The sequence below is a fragment of the Bombina bombina genome, chromosome 3 (assembly GCF_027579735.1).
Source record: "Bombina bombina isolate aBomBom1 chromosome 3, aBomBom1.pri, whole genome shotgun sequence".
Classification (NCBI taxonomy): domain Eukaryota; kingdom Metazoa; phylum Chordata; class Amphibia; order Anura; family Bombinatoridae; genus Bombina; species Bombina bombina.
The window spans coordinates 370,425,205-370,439,563 of record NC_069501.1 but is presented as its reverse complement, the minus strand read 5'-3'; the positions used below and the strand labels follow the sequence as shown (position 1 = coordinate 370,439,563).

General features: G+C 38.0%; 1 protein-coding gene across 1 annotated transcript in view; it reads left to right on the top strand.

Annotated features, from left to right (window-relative positions):
• The window catches only part of SLC35A5 (solute carrier family 35 member A5), a 150,879-nt gene extending 136,854 nt beyond the window's left edge, over positions 1 to 14,025 (top strand). Inside the window, exon 7 of the mRNA XM_053706503.1 lies at positions 13,482 to 14,025. Within this exon, the coding sequence (XP_053562478.1) occupies positions 13,482 to 13,550 (69 nt within the window). The 3' untranslated portion in view covers positions 13,551 to 14,025. The remainder of the gene's footprint in view (positions 1 to 13,481) is intronic.
• The last annotated feature ends 334 nt before the right edge of the window (positions 14,026 to 14,359 follow it).

Below are 14,359 nucleotides of genomic sequence, written 5' to 3'. Positions count from 1 at the left end.
AAGAGGGGTAGTTTAGAATCAGTAAGCTACACTTTGGTAGACGTTTCATGAAAAAAATTGCCTGTGAGGTAGCTCAGTTGGTAAAATGTCCTGACTACAAAAGCCTGTTCAAAGATCAAAAGATCACAGATTCAAATCCTGGCAGGGCCAACTCAGTCCTTCATCCTTCCGAGGTCTATAAAATGAGTACCATTAAATTGTTTAATAATAACAACTATTACTATTCAGCTGCCGGTTTGGTTAATTCCGAGAGCGAGCGCTGAAAAAGCGCTTTAAAGTAACACTACACCCAAAAATTTTCTTTCATGATTCAAGTAGAGAATACAATTTTAAACATCATTCCAATTTACTTCTATTATCTAGTTTGCTTCATTATTTAGCTATCCTCTGTTGAAGAAATAGCAATGCACATGGGTGAGCCAATCATATGAGGCATCTATGTACAGCAACCAATCAGCAGCTACTGAGCATATCTAGATATGCTGTTCAGCACAGTATATCAAGAGAATAAAGCAAATTAGATAATAGAAGTAAATTAGAAATATGTTTAAAATTGCATGCCCTTTCTAAACCATAAAAGAAAAAAAATGGGTTTCATGTCCCTTTAAGTCCCACTGGGAGAAAGGCGCTATATAAATACTAGTTATTATTATTGTTGTTGTGCTTTTTCTTACTGCGCATCAGCTTTTTTTCACGTTTGGCTTTTTAGCCATTTTTTTCCCCTTGTAAGCTAGTTGTGTGTGCACCAGTAGATGCCCTATTTGCTTTTTTACTTTTGAGTTTTCTCTTGTGCGCGTCTGTATGTTTGTCCTTTCGTCACGTTAGCACCCATCGGATGCTGTATGGATATTTAACACTCCTGAAGTTTGTTTAAGCCTCTAGTGAGGGGGTAAATTTTCATTACTTCTAAGAGCTGCTTTATTTACCCTGCCTGTATTGCTAGGTTTAAATCTTTGTCTGTATTTTGATTTTCTCATTGCTTGCTTTCCTTTTCATTATAGAGCATACTAATTCTGTCCCCTCTTCTGTTAATACTAGTACCTCATAAGCTGGAGCTGGATTCTCTGAACACTTTTTCTACTGATATAGAGTATATTGTTTTCAAGATGGTTGTTGTTATCCCCCCCTGTTCAGCTTTGCAAATGATATACGGATCATCTTATGCATTCTAATGCTGCTCTACTATATCTGAGTTGTTGGGGTCCATGCCTCCTTCAAGTAACCCTAAGAAGATGGTTACTGATAATCCATCTGCTAGATTATCTGATTTGAGTACATTGAAGTCTGTTAAGCTAAATGTTTCAGGGCCTGGGTCTTCTGATTTATCCTCTGAGGGTGAAGTGTTTTCAGATGATTGTCAGTCTCTGATCAGGATACTGAATCATCCCCTTTTTATTTAAACTTGAACACCTTCATTCTGTTATAAAACAAGTGTTATGTACTAGGGGTTCAGGATTATAAGGTTTCTGAGGATATATCTGTTAACAGCTGGATTTAATTTTAAAAAAAAACAGCAAAGTATTTCCAGTTTCTGATGCTATCTCTGAGATAATTTCTAAATGCTAATGCTTTTATTTGTGATGCATTTATTAAAATCAATGCTAAGAATATGGCTCTAGCAGTTTTGACTAGGAGGGCCTTGTGGTTAAATCATGGTCTGCTGACATTGTTTCTAAATCTAGACTTCTGTCTCTTCCTTTTTAAAGGGAAGGTGTTGTTTATGACTGGTCCGGATGACTAACTATTCAGTGATTGGGTAGAAAGAAGCCTTTCTCTCAGGATAAGAAGTGTTAGGGTAAATCTAGGGCTTCTAACCATTTTCGTTCCTTTCATCAATCTAAGAACCAGAAGTCCTCGGTCTCATCCCAGAACCAGGGTTCTTCTTATTTTTCCTGAACCAAACCCTATTTCGAACATATCTAAGCAGTCCTAAAAGCTTTCTTCCAATACCAAGTCTGTATAAAGGTACGGCCCCTGATTCAGATCTTCTGGTAGGGGCTAGGTGACGCCTTTTTCAGGGGGCTTGGTTTCATTCTGATCAAGATCCATGGGTTCTGAACAATATTTCCCAAGGATACAAAATAGGTTTCAGATCAAGGACCCTAAGGGGGAGGTTTCTTCTGTCTCATGTTCCAAAGATTTGATTTCAGATCTGGAATCTATGGGAGTAATAGTTTCAGTTCCGGATTTGGAACAGGGTAAGGTATTTTATTCCAACCTCTTTATTGTTCCCAAGAAAGATCTGGACTTAAAAACTTAAAACAAGTTTCTCAGGGTTCCGTCTTTCAAGATGGAGATCATTCGGACAATTCTTCCTCTGGTCCAAAGAGGACAGTTCATATCCTCTATAAATCATGAGTACAGGCTTCATTTTTACATTTACCAATATCTCATACCAGCAGACTTTTGTTGTTTCTTAAAGAGCATGATTGGAAAGTAATTTTTTTCAAAAAGCTCTCGGCTCCCTCAATCCAGGATTACTTTTCTGGGTATGATAATCTACTCGGTCTCCATGAGACTTTCCTTAAAAGAAAAGAGAATACTAAATTTACTCTCAGCTTGTGTAAATCTTTGGTCAGTTCCTTCTCCATCTGTGTGTCTTTTGTATGGAAGTTTTAGGTCTGATGATTGCTACTTCAGCTGCTATTCCTTTTGCTTGGTTTCATATGAGACCTCTATAGCTTTGTATGCTTTGTCAGTGGTGCAGGGATTACATTCAGTTGGCTCAAAAGATTCTTTTGGATGCCAATACAAGACAATACCTTTTTTTGGTGGATCAATCATCGACACATTTTTCTGAGGGCATCTTTTGTCCATCCAAATTGGACTGTGATCTTGACAGATGCAAGTCTCTTGGGTTGATGTGCAGTCTGTGGGTCTCTGAGCACAGTGAGTTTGGTTACTTTGGGAGAGAAAGCTGCCTACAAATGCTCTGGAACTCTATGCAATTGTGGCCTCTTCTGAAAAGAGACTTTTCTGAGATCTGTGTTTCCATTCAGACAATGTTACAGGAGTGGCTTACATCAATCATCAAGGGGGAACTCGCAGTTCCCTGGAAATGAGGGAGGTTTCCTGAATTCTGACTTGGACAGAAAGCAATTCCTGTATAATTTCTGCAGTTCATATACCAAAGGTGTGCAATTGGGAAGTAGACTTTCTCAGTTGCCAGTCACTTCACCCTGGGAAATGGTCTCTTCATCTGGAAGTTGTAGACCAATGGGGTTTTCCGGAAGTGCATCTGATGGCTTCTCATTTAATCAAATAATTGCGAGGCCCAGGGATCCTCAGTCGGAGTTTGTGGATTCTTTAGTAGCTCCTTGGTTGTTTCATCTGGCTTACATTTTTTCAGGCTCTTGTTCTGTTACCAAGTGTAATAGCCAAGATCAAGCAGGAGGTATAATCAGTAATGCTAAGTGCTCCTTCTTGGCTTTGCAGTACTTGCTTTGCAGATATGGTGCAGAGGTCCATTTGTCCTTTGTGGCTTCTTCCTCTGCGTTTCCTGGTCTGTTTTTTTTCCATCAGGATTTCAAATCCCTAAACGTAATGGCTTAACAATTGAAAGCTTAGTTTTAAGACAGAGGTTTTTTGATTCTGTCATTTTGGTGCTGGGCCATAAACCTGTGAATGAAGATTTATCACAAGGTTTGGGAGGTATTTATTTCCTGGTGTGTGGTACATGGTTTCATTTGGAACTCTTTTAGAATTCCTAGAATTCTTCCATTTCTTCAGGATGGTTTGGATAAGTGTTTATCCGCTAGTTATTGTAAGGGTAAGATCTCTGCTCTTTCTGCATTGTTTTACAAGATGATTGCTGAATATTCAGATTTTTTTTCCAAGACCTTAGACATGATTAAGCTTGTGATTAACTAACAAAAAATTTTTTCTACATGGAATCTTATTTTTTCTGAGTTGAACCTATGCATATTTTGGATATTCAGTTTTTGTCCTGGAAAGTTTTGTTTATTTTGGCTATTTCTTCTGTTAGAAGAATTTCTGATTTGTCTACTCTTTTGTTGTGAGCATTCCTATCTTTTTTTTTTCTCTTCAGGATCAGGCAGTTTGAGAACTTAGTTTAACCTTTTGCCCAAGGTGGTTTATTCTGTTCAGCAATCTCTTTTTGTCCTAATTCTATTTTGCAGGCCACAGAGGATTTTTTAAAATCTTTTAACTTGTTTATCTTTTTTCTGGTTCCAGAGAAGGTCAGACAGCTACTGCCGTTTCGTTAAAGCTTTTTTTAAAGCTTATTTGGAGGCGGGTCAGTTTCCTACTAAATGAGGTACTGCCCATTCTACCAGATCAGTTGATTTTTCATTTCCTTTAAAGGGACATTAAACCCAATTTTTTTCTTTCATGATTCAGATAGAGAATACCATTTTAAACAACTTTTTAATTTACTTCTATTATCTAATTTGCTTTATTCTCTTGATATTCTTTCCTGAAAAGCATATCTAGATAGGCTCAGTAGCTTCTGATCGGTGGCTGCACATAGATGCCTCCTGTGATTGGCTCGCCCATGTGCATTGCTATTTCCTTAACAAAGGATATCTAAAGAATGAAGCAAATTAGATAATAGAAGTAAATTTGAATGTTGTTTAAAATTGTATTTTTAAGGCATTTTTTTGTCTTCCTTACATATTTTTTCTAAATTCTACCATTTTTATGTTTTTGCTTCTTCTAAAGCAGCCTTTGGTAGCTAAGGCATTTAATATTTATTGTATGTATATTTTTTCAGCATAAAAAACAAACCAACTAATCATCTGATTTATTTGGAATATTAAGTCTGGTCCAGCACAAATTACTTGTGCAATCCACAGCTTGGGTTTTAGTTCCCATGAGTAATGGATTGTGGACTCTCACCACCTTTATGAAATAAGATATAATGTATGCTTACCTAATGAATTCCTTTCTTTCATGACTGCAAGGGCCCACAAGACATGTTTTTCTTTTGTGATTGTTTGTTTTCTGGCAGCAGTTTGAGTATGTACATTTCTTTTCCCCTTTCTTTTTTATTGCATTTAATATGACCTCCTGTTGGGTCATCCATATACTCCATACATCGATCTTCTGCTGTGGCATGCCCAGCACTGGACAGGCTTTCTTCTGTATGCAGTCTTTTTTTTCTGCAGCTGTGGGTAAGCATGGTAGAGTGGGTGCATCTCAAGATAAGTGAGAATATTTATGCACTCACGCTATTAGCAGGTCCACCTTTCATGAGGTACATCATAGCCAGGGGACACTAACATATACAGACATTACTACTTTATACACTAGACTTTATTGCAATTTAGTCTAGTAATTTATATAGGAGACTTTTTATTGTGGGCTACAGGTTCCTTTTAGAAATGTCTTTTCTTTCATGTAATTAGCAAGAGTCCATGAGCTAGTGACGTATGGGATATACATTCCTACCAGGAGGGGCAAAGTTTCCCTGTTACGGTTGCCTCCAGGCTGGCTGGAAGTTGGACCGTAGAAAAGGATGCTCCTAGCGCTCACCAACGGATCATCAGCATCGTAGTCACCATAAGTAAAGCAGACTCTACGAACCACCGCTGCTGGGCTGGTATCTCGCCGTCTGCTCTGCGCCCTGGACCTACGACCAGGCTCCAGTAGGTGAACCTCTTCCTTCTTTAGAGCGAAGCAGGATCAGGAACAAGAGCTCTTACAGGAGCTCAGTAGCTAAGGGAGTATGAAGAGCATAGCAATCCCTGTAGTGAGTATAGCTGTCCCCTACAAACATGAGTCAAAGCTGCAAGTTAGAGGGTCAGAATAGGTCTGATGTGCTGGAACACACAGCCTGGTTTTTATTGAGGTTACATGCAAAAAAGACACTCTCAGGGGGAGGCATAAAATCCCCAATCACACATTTGATGCATTTAGATAGAGAGGCAACGCCCTTTGACAGGCCATAACAGCAGATAACATTACACACAAGAAAACAATGCAGTCCACCTTATCACTACTAGCAGTCTGATTAGACAATTGGAATGTTTTTCACTAAACTTAATTAGAGCTGATCCCAGCAAACTTGTATTTAGAATGCTTCTTGAAGCTGAACAAAGTTATCTCTTTAGTTCTGACCGAAGGGTCTGTCACATAACACTTAATGGCACACAATGAAAACCAATGCCTCTGTAACAGTGCTCCCCCTCTGTGGAACACTCTGCCTGTGTTGCACCTGGCTCAGCAAGTCCCATTCACTAAACCAAGTGGGAGAAAGCCAGGGACAAGCTATTTTACAGGTTTGGGGACATAGTCTTAAAGGGGCATTGTTCACCAAAGTCACAATATGTCCCCAGATGGTTCTTAAAGGGCCATACACACCCAATAAAAGTTAATATGTTCTCAGGGGCACAATCTTCCAGGGGCCATAGTCATGAGGAAGGAGGCTGGCAAATAGGCTTCTCCACAATCCATGGAAGCAGGGCAATTTTTCATTTAAAGGGCCAGTTACAAATAGCAGTTTGTAACATTCCCAAACCTCAAAATGCCTATAAATACACCCCTCACCACACCCACAAATCAGTTTTACAAACTTTGCCTCCCATGGAGGTGGTGAAGTAAGTTTGTGCTAGATTCTACGTTGATATGCGCTTCGCAGCAGGCTAGAGCCCGGTTTTTCTCTCAGTGTGCAGTGAATGTCAGAGGGATGTGAAGAGAGTATTGCCTATTTGAATTCAATGGTCTCCTTCTACGGGAGCTATTTCATAGGTTCTTTGTTATCGGTCGTAGAGATTCATCTCTTACCTCCCTTTTCAGATTGACGATATACCATTACCTCTACTAATTCTTGTTTCAGTACTGGTTTGGCTTTCTACTACATGTAGATGAGTGTCCTGGGGTAAGTAAATCTTATTTTTTGTGACACTCTAAGCTATGGTTGGGCACTTTTATGTAAAAGTTCTAAATATGTGTTTAAACATTTATTAGCCTTGATTCAGGATGATCAATATTCCTTATTTCAGACAGTTTCATTATTTGGGATAATGCATATGAATTTTCAATTTCTTACCTTTAAAATTTACTTTTTTTTCTCTGTGTGCTGTTAGGCTCGCGGGGGCTGAAAATGCTTCATTTTATTGCGTCATTCTTGGCGCAGACATTTTTGGCGCAAAAAATTTCTTTGTCATTTCCGACGTCATACTTGTCGCCGGAAGTTGTTCGTGATTACGTCATTTTTTTGACGTTTTGCGCCAAAAGTGTTGGCGTCACCGGATGTGGCGTCATTCTTGGCGCAAAAAGCATTTTAGGCGCCAATAATGTGGGCGTCTTTTTTGGCACTAAAAAATGTGGGCGTCATTTTTGTCTCCACCTTTTTTTCTCATTATTTAAGTCTCATTTTTCTTTTGCTTCTGGTTACTAGAGGCTTGTTCATTGGCATTCTTTCCCATTCCTGAAACTGTCATTTAAGGAATTTGATAGATTTTGCTTTATATGTTGTTTTTTCTCTTACATATTGCAAGATGTCTCAGATTGACCCTGGATCAGAAGCTACTTCTGGAAAAACACTGCCTGATGCTGGCTCTACCAAAGTTAAGTGCATTTGTTGTAAACTTGTGGTATCTGTTCCTCCGGCTGTAGTTTGTGATGAATGTCATGATAAACTTGCCAATGCAGATAAAATTTCCATTAGTAATATTCCATTACCTGTTGCTGTTCCATCAACATCTAATACTCAGGATGTTCCTGTTAATATAAGAGATTTTGTTTCTAAATCTATTAGGAAGGCTATGTCTGTTATTCCTCCTTCCAGTAAGCGTAAAAGGTCTTTTAAAACTTCTCATTTCTCAGATGAATTTTTAAATGAACATCGTCATTCTGATTTGTCTGTTTCTGATGAGGATTTTTCTGGTTCAGAGGATTCTGTCTCAGATATTGACACTGATAAATTGTCATATTTATTTAAAATGGAATTTATTCGTTCTTTACTTAAAGAAGTTTTAATCGCTTTAGAAATTGAGTATTCTAGTCCTCTTGATACTAAATCTAATAAGCGTTTAAATTCGGTTTTTAAACCTCCTGTAGTTATTCCGGAAGTTTTTCCTGTCCCTGATGCTATTTCTGAAGTAATTTCTAGGGAATGGAATAATCTGGGTAATTCTTTTACTCCTTCTAAAAGATTTAAGAAATTGTATCCTGTGCCATCTGATAGATTAGAGTTTTTGGACAAAATCCCTAATGTTGATGGGGCTATCTCTACTCTTGCTAAGCGTACTACTATTCCTACGGCAGATAGTACTTCCTTTAAGGATCCTTTAGATAGGAAGATTGATTCCTTTCTAAGGAAAGCTTATTTATGTTCAGGTAATCTTCTTAGGCCTGCTATTTCTTTGGCTGATGTTGCTGCAGCTTCCACTTTTTGGTTGGAGGCTTTGGCGCAACAAGTGTCAGATCATAATACTCATAGCATTGTTAAACTTCTTCAACATGCTAATAACTTTATTTGTGATGCCATCTTTGATATCATCAGAGTTGATGTCAGGTATATGTCTTTAGCTATTCTAGCTAGAAGAGCTTTATGGCTTAAAACTTGGAATGCTGATATGTCTTCAAAGTCAACTTTGCTTTCCCTTTCTTTCCAAGGTAATAAATTGTTTGGTTCTCAGTTGGATTCTATTATTTCAACTGTTACTGGGGGGAAAGGAACTTTTTTACCTCAGGATAAAAAATCTAAAGGTAAGTATAGGGCTGCTAATCGTTTTCGTTCCTTTCGTCAGAATAAGGAACAGAAGCCTGATCCTTCCCCTATAGGAACGGTTTCTGTTTGGAAACCGTCTCCAGTCTGGAATAAATCCAAGCCTTTTAGAAAGCCAAAGACAGCTCCCAAGTCCACATGAAGGTGCGGCCCTCATTCCAGCGCAGCTGGTAGGGGGCAGATTACGATTTTTCAAAGAAATTTGGATCAAATAGATTCACAGTCTTTGGATTCAGAACATTGTTTCAGAAGGGTACAGAATAGGTTTCAGGGTAAAGCCACCTGCAAGAAGATTTTTTCTTTCTCGCATTCCAATAAATCCAGTGAAGGCTCAGGCATTTCTGAAATGTGTTTCAGATCTAGAGTTGGCTGGAGTAATTGTGCCAGTTCCAGTTCTGGAACAAGGGCTGGGGTTTTACTCAAATCTATTCATTGTACCAAAGAAGGAGAATTCCTTCAGACCAGTTCTGGATTTAAAAATATTGAATCGATATGTAAGGATACCAACATTCAAAATGGTAACTATAAGGACTATTCTGCCTTTTGTTCAGCAAGGGCATTATATGTCCACAATAGATTTGCAGGATGCATATCTGCATATTCCGATTCATCCAGATCACTTTCAGTTTCTAAAATTCTCTTTTCTAGACAAGCATTACCAATTTGTGGCTCTGCCGTTCTGCCTAGCAACGGCTCCAAGGATTTTTTCAAAAGTTCTCGGTGCCCTTCTCTCTGTAATCAGAGAACAGGGTATTGTGGTATTTCCTTAATTGGACGATATCTTGGTACTTGCTCAGTCTTCACATTTAGCAGAATCTCATACGAATCGACTTGTGTCGTTTCTTCAAGAACATGGTTGGAGGATCAATTTACCAAAGAGTTCATTGATTCCTCAGACAAGGGTAACCTTTTTAGGTTTCCAAATAGATTCAGTGTCCATGACTTTGTCTCTGACGGACAAGAGACGTCTGAAATTGATTTCAGCCTGTCGAAACCTTCGGTTTCAATCATTCCCGTCGGTAGCTTTATGCATGGAAATTCTAGGTCTTATGACTGCTGCATCGGACGCGATCCCCTTTGCTCGTTTTCACATGCGACCTCTTCAGCTCTGTATGCTAAACCAGTGGTGCAGGGATTATACAAAGATATCACAGTTAATATCTTTAAATCCGATTGTACGACACTCTCTGACGTGGTGGACAGATCACCATCCTTTAATTCAAGGGGCTTCTTTTGTTCTTCCAACCTGGACTGTGATCTCAACAGATGCAAGTCTGACAGGTTGGGGAGCAGTATGGGGGTCTCTAACAGCGCAGGGTGTTTGGGAATCTCAGGAGGCGAGATTACCAATCAACATTTTGGAACTCCGTGCGATTTTCAGAGCTCTTCAGTCGTGGCCTCTTCTGAAGAGAGAATCGTTCATTTGTTTTCAGACGGACAATGTCACAACCGTGGCATATATCAATCATCAAGGGGGGACTCACAGTCCTCTGGCTATGAAAGAAGTATCTCAAATTCTGGTTTGGGCGGAATCCAGCTCCTGTCTAATTTCTGCGGTTCACATCCCAGGTATAGAAAATTGGGAAGCTGATTATCTCAGTCGCCAGACGTTGCATCCGGGCGAATGGTCTCTTCACCCAGAGGTATTTCTTCAGATTGTTCAAATCTGGGGTCTTCCAGAAATAGATCTGATGGCTTCTCATCTAAACAAGAAACTTCCCAGGTATCTGTCCAGATCCAGGGATCCTCAGGCGGAGGCAGTGGATGCATTGTCGCTTCCTTGGAAGTATCATCCTGCCTATATCTTTCCGCCTCTAGTTCTTCTTCCAAGAGGGATTTCCAAGATTCTAAAGGAGCGTTCGTTTGTTCTGCAGGTGGCTCCAGCATGGCCTCACAGGTTTTGGTATGCGGATCTTGTTCGGATGGCCAGTTGCCAACCTTGGACTCTTCCGTTAAGACCAGACCTTCTATCTCAAGGCCCATTTTTCCATCAGGATCTCAAATCATTAAATTTGAAGGTATGGAGATTGAACGCTTGATTCTTAGTCATAGAGGTTTCTCTGACTCCGTAATTAATACTATGTTACAGGCTCGTAAATCTGTGTCTAGGAAGATATATTATTGAGTCTGGAAGACTTACATTTCTTGGTGTTCTTCTCATCAATTTTCCTGGCATTCTTTTAGAATTCCTAGAATTTTACAGTTTCTTCAGGATGGTCTGGATAAGGTTTGTCTGCAAGTTCCTTGAAAGGACAAATGTCTGCTCTTTCTGTGCTGTTTCACAGAAAGATTGCTAATCTTCCGGATATTCATTGTTTTGTACAGGCTTTGGTTCGTATCAAACCTGTCATTAAGTCAATTTCTCCTCCTTGGAGTTTAAATTTGGTTCTGGGAGCTCTACAAGCTCCTCCTTTTGAACCTATGCATTCTCTAGATATTAAATTACTTTCTTGGAAAGTTTTGTTTCTTTTGGTCATCTCTTCTGCTAGAAGAGTTTGAGTTATCTGCTCTTTCTTGTGAATCTCCTTTTCTGATTTTTCATCAGGATAAGGCAGTATTGCGGACTTCATTTAAATTTTTACCTAAGGTTGTGAATTCTAACAACATTAGTAGAGAGATTGTGGTTCCTTCATTGTGTCCTAATCCTAAGAATTCTAAGGAAAGATCATTGCATTCTTTGGATGTAGTAAGAGCTTTGAAATATTATGTTGAAGCTACTAAAGATTTCCGAAAGACTTCTAGTCTTTTTGTTATCTTTTCTGGTTCTAGGAAAGGTTAGAAGGCCTCTGCCGTTTCTTTGGCGTCTTGGTTAAAGTCTTTGATTCATCGTGCTTATGTTGAGTCGGGTAGAACTCCGTCTCAAAGGATTACAGCTCATTCGACTTGGTCAGTTTCTACTTCCTGGGCATTTAGGAATGAAGCTTCGGTTGATCAGATTTGCAAAGCAGCTATTTGGTCTTCTTTGCATACTTTTACTAAATTCTACCATTTTGATGTGTTTTCTTCTTCTGAAGCAGTTTTTGGTAGAAAAGTACTTCAGGCAGCTGTTTCAATTTGATTCTTCTGCTTATAATTTCAGTTTTTTTCATTATAAGATTTAAACTTTGTTTGGGGTGTGGATTATTTTTCAGCGGAATTGGCTGTGTTTATTTTATCCCTCCCTCTCTAGTGACTCTTGCGTGGAAGTTCCACATATTGGGTATTTATTATCCCATACGTCACTAGCTCATGGACTCTTGCTAATTACATGAAAGAAAACATAATTTATGTAAGAACTTACCTGATAAATTCATTTCTTTCATATTAGAAAGAGTCCATGAGACCCACCCTTTTTTTGTGGTGATTATGATTTTTTTGTATAAAGCACAACTATTCCAATTCCTTATTTTTTATGCTTTCGCACTTTTTTTCACCCCACTTCTTCTTATACGTTAAACTGATTTGTGGGTGTGGCGAGGGGTGTATTTACAGGCATTTTGAGGTTTGGGAAACTTTGCCCCTCCTGGTAGGAATGTATATCCCATACGTCACTAGCTCATGGACTCTTGCTAATATGAAAGAAATTAATTTATCAGGTAAGTTCTTACATAAATTATGTTTTTGTCCCGCCCGAATTACTTATGGACTCCACAGCTTGGGTATTAGTTTCCACGAGTATTGGCTCGTGGACTCTCACACCTTTATGAAAGAAAATATCATTAATACTTACCTGATGAATACATGAGACCCACCCAATTTCACTAAATTTAATTAAAATAATTTCTGGTGCCAGTTTTATATTGCACCAAATCTTACCTGCTTTGTCTTTTTCTGTTTTTCCACTTCTCCTTTCTTGGTTATACATTAGACTAACATACCAGATAGGTGGGAGGGATTACGTACTCTCAGTTTTGGGAATCTTTGCCTCCTCCTAGTGGCCAGGAGTATAAACCCAGGAGTAATGGCTCATGGACTCTCACCACCATGAAATAAATTAATTTATCAGGTTAGCAGAAATTATATATGTTTTATTTTATTACATTCTAAAATTACAAGAGAATGGCTGCTGGGCTTTGTGTGATATGAGATCCAAACTGTTTTGTTTCAGTGTAAGTACTGTTACTTTATCCTCTCACCTCTTGCTTAGTAAACATACTTTTCAATATGTGATCTTATGACAGGTACATAGTATTCAAAGAGAAATCGCATTAAAGCATTGTTGATTACGATTTGGAAGCCATCTCTCAGTACATATTATTTTATATTTTTGTTGTATATTGATTTATTATTATTATTTATTTATAAAGTGCCAGTATATTACACAAACTAAAATGTAGAGGGTCATACCTGTGAGTCATGTTTAGCTGTAAACCCATTTAAAAAGACACTAAAAACAATAATGATTCAGATAGAGCATGTAGTTTTAAGAGACTTTCCAATTTTCATTATCAAATTGTGCACAGTCTTTTTCTGAGGCACCAGCTAATACTAAGCATGTTTAAGAGTTCACAGTATACCTATACGAGTCTGTGATTGGCTGGTGGCTGTCATATGATACAGGGGGCTGGCAAATTGATGGGAATTTTGAAATATATCATAAAAAATATACTACTCAGAGTAAGTACTATTGCATTTTCTTTTTATTACACATTTGTTGATTCGGTTGTGTTTAATCATCTTTTAAATGAGATAATAAATATGACAGGTTGACTTGTGAGCTAACTAAAGGAAATTGTTGTTATTCAGTCTTTTATCACATCACTAATTTTATACCTCCTTTTTGTTTATTTTTTTTTAAATAAAACTTTAGGATGGGGAAGAGCTTGAAAAATTGACCAAAGCAAACGAAGATTCAGAGACAGATGAAGAAATCTTTTAGAAAGGAAACGTTTATGACTTTCCAGCTATGAAGATGGATTGTGAATATATTTGTATTTACTTTTGAAAAAATATGATCCTGGAATATTATTTCTCCCACACAAAGTAAATTGTGAACTGCACATGATGGACCATATGTACTGTGTAGTCCTAATCTGTGTAACACCTTCCCTTCTGGGCAGTAGGGGGCGATATTTATTAGGATCGAGAAGGTGGAGGAGAACAGCTCAGTGAATATGACCCTATAAGCTATTTTACTGGAGTGCCTTAGATACTTTGTAACATTTTGTAAGGTATCTACCATAAAGGACATTCCATATATATATTTTTTTTTTTTTTTAAATAACTTATTGTATTACCAAAGTTATTAATAATGCAAAGTGCATATACACAGAATTTTTGACATTATAAAGACTTTGACAATTCTAAAATAATAAATTAAAATCATCTCTTGTAGCCCAAAAGTCAAAACATCAGTTAGGTTTTCTTGGTTAAATGGACACCCAAGTTATTTTATTATACCTTGTTCATATTCATTTAAATAACACACAGTTATTTCCACTTTCTTTACAGTTAACATAATTTTCTGAAAAGTTCTGCCAATTTTTTGAAACATTCTGGCAATTTTTTTCTTTCTCTTGCAAGATGTATCAAGTCCACAGATTCATCCATACTTGTGGGATATTCTCCTTCCTAACGGGAAGTGGCAAAGAGAGCAGCCACAGCAGAGCTGTCTATATACAGGAAGTGCAGAATTATTAGGCAAGTTGTATTTTTGAGGATTAATTTTATTATTGAACAACCATGTTC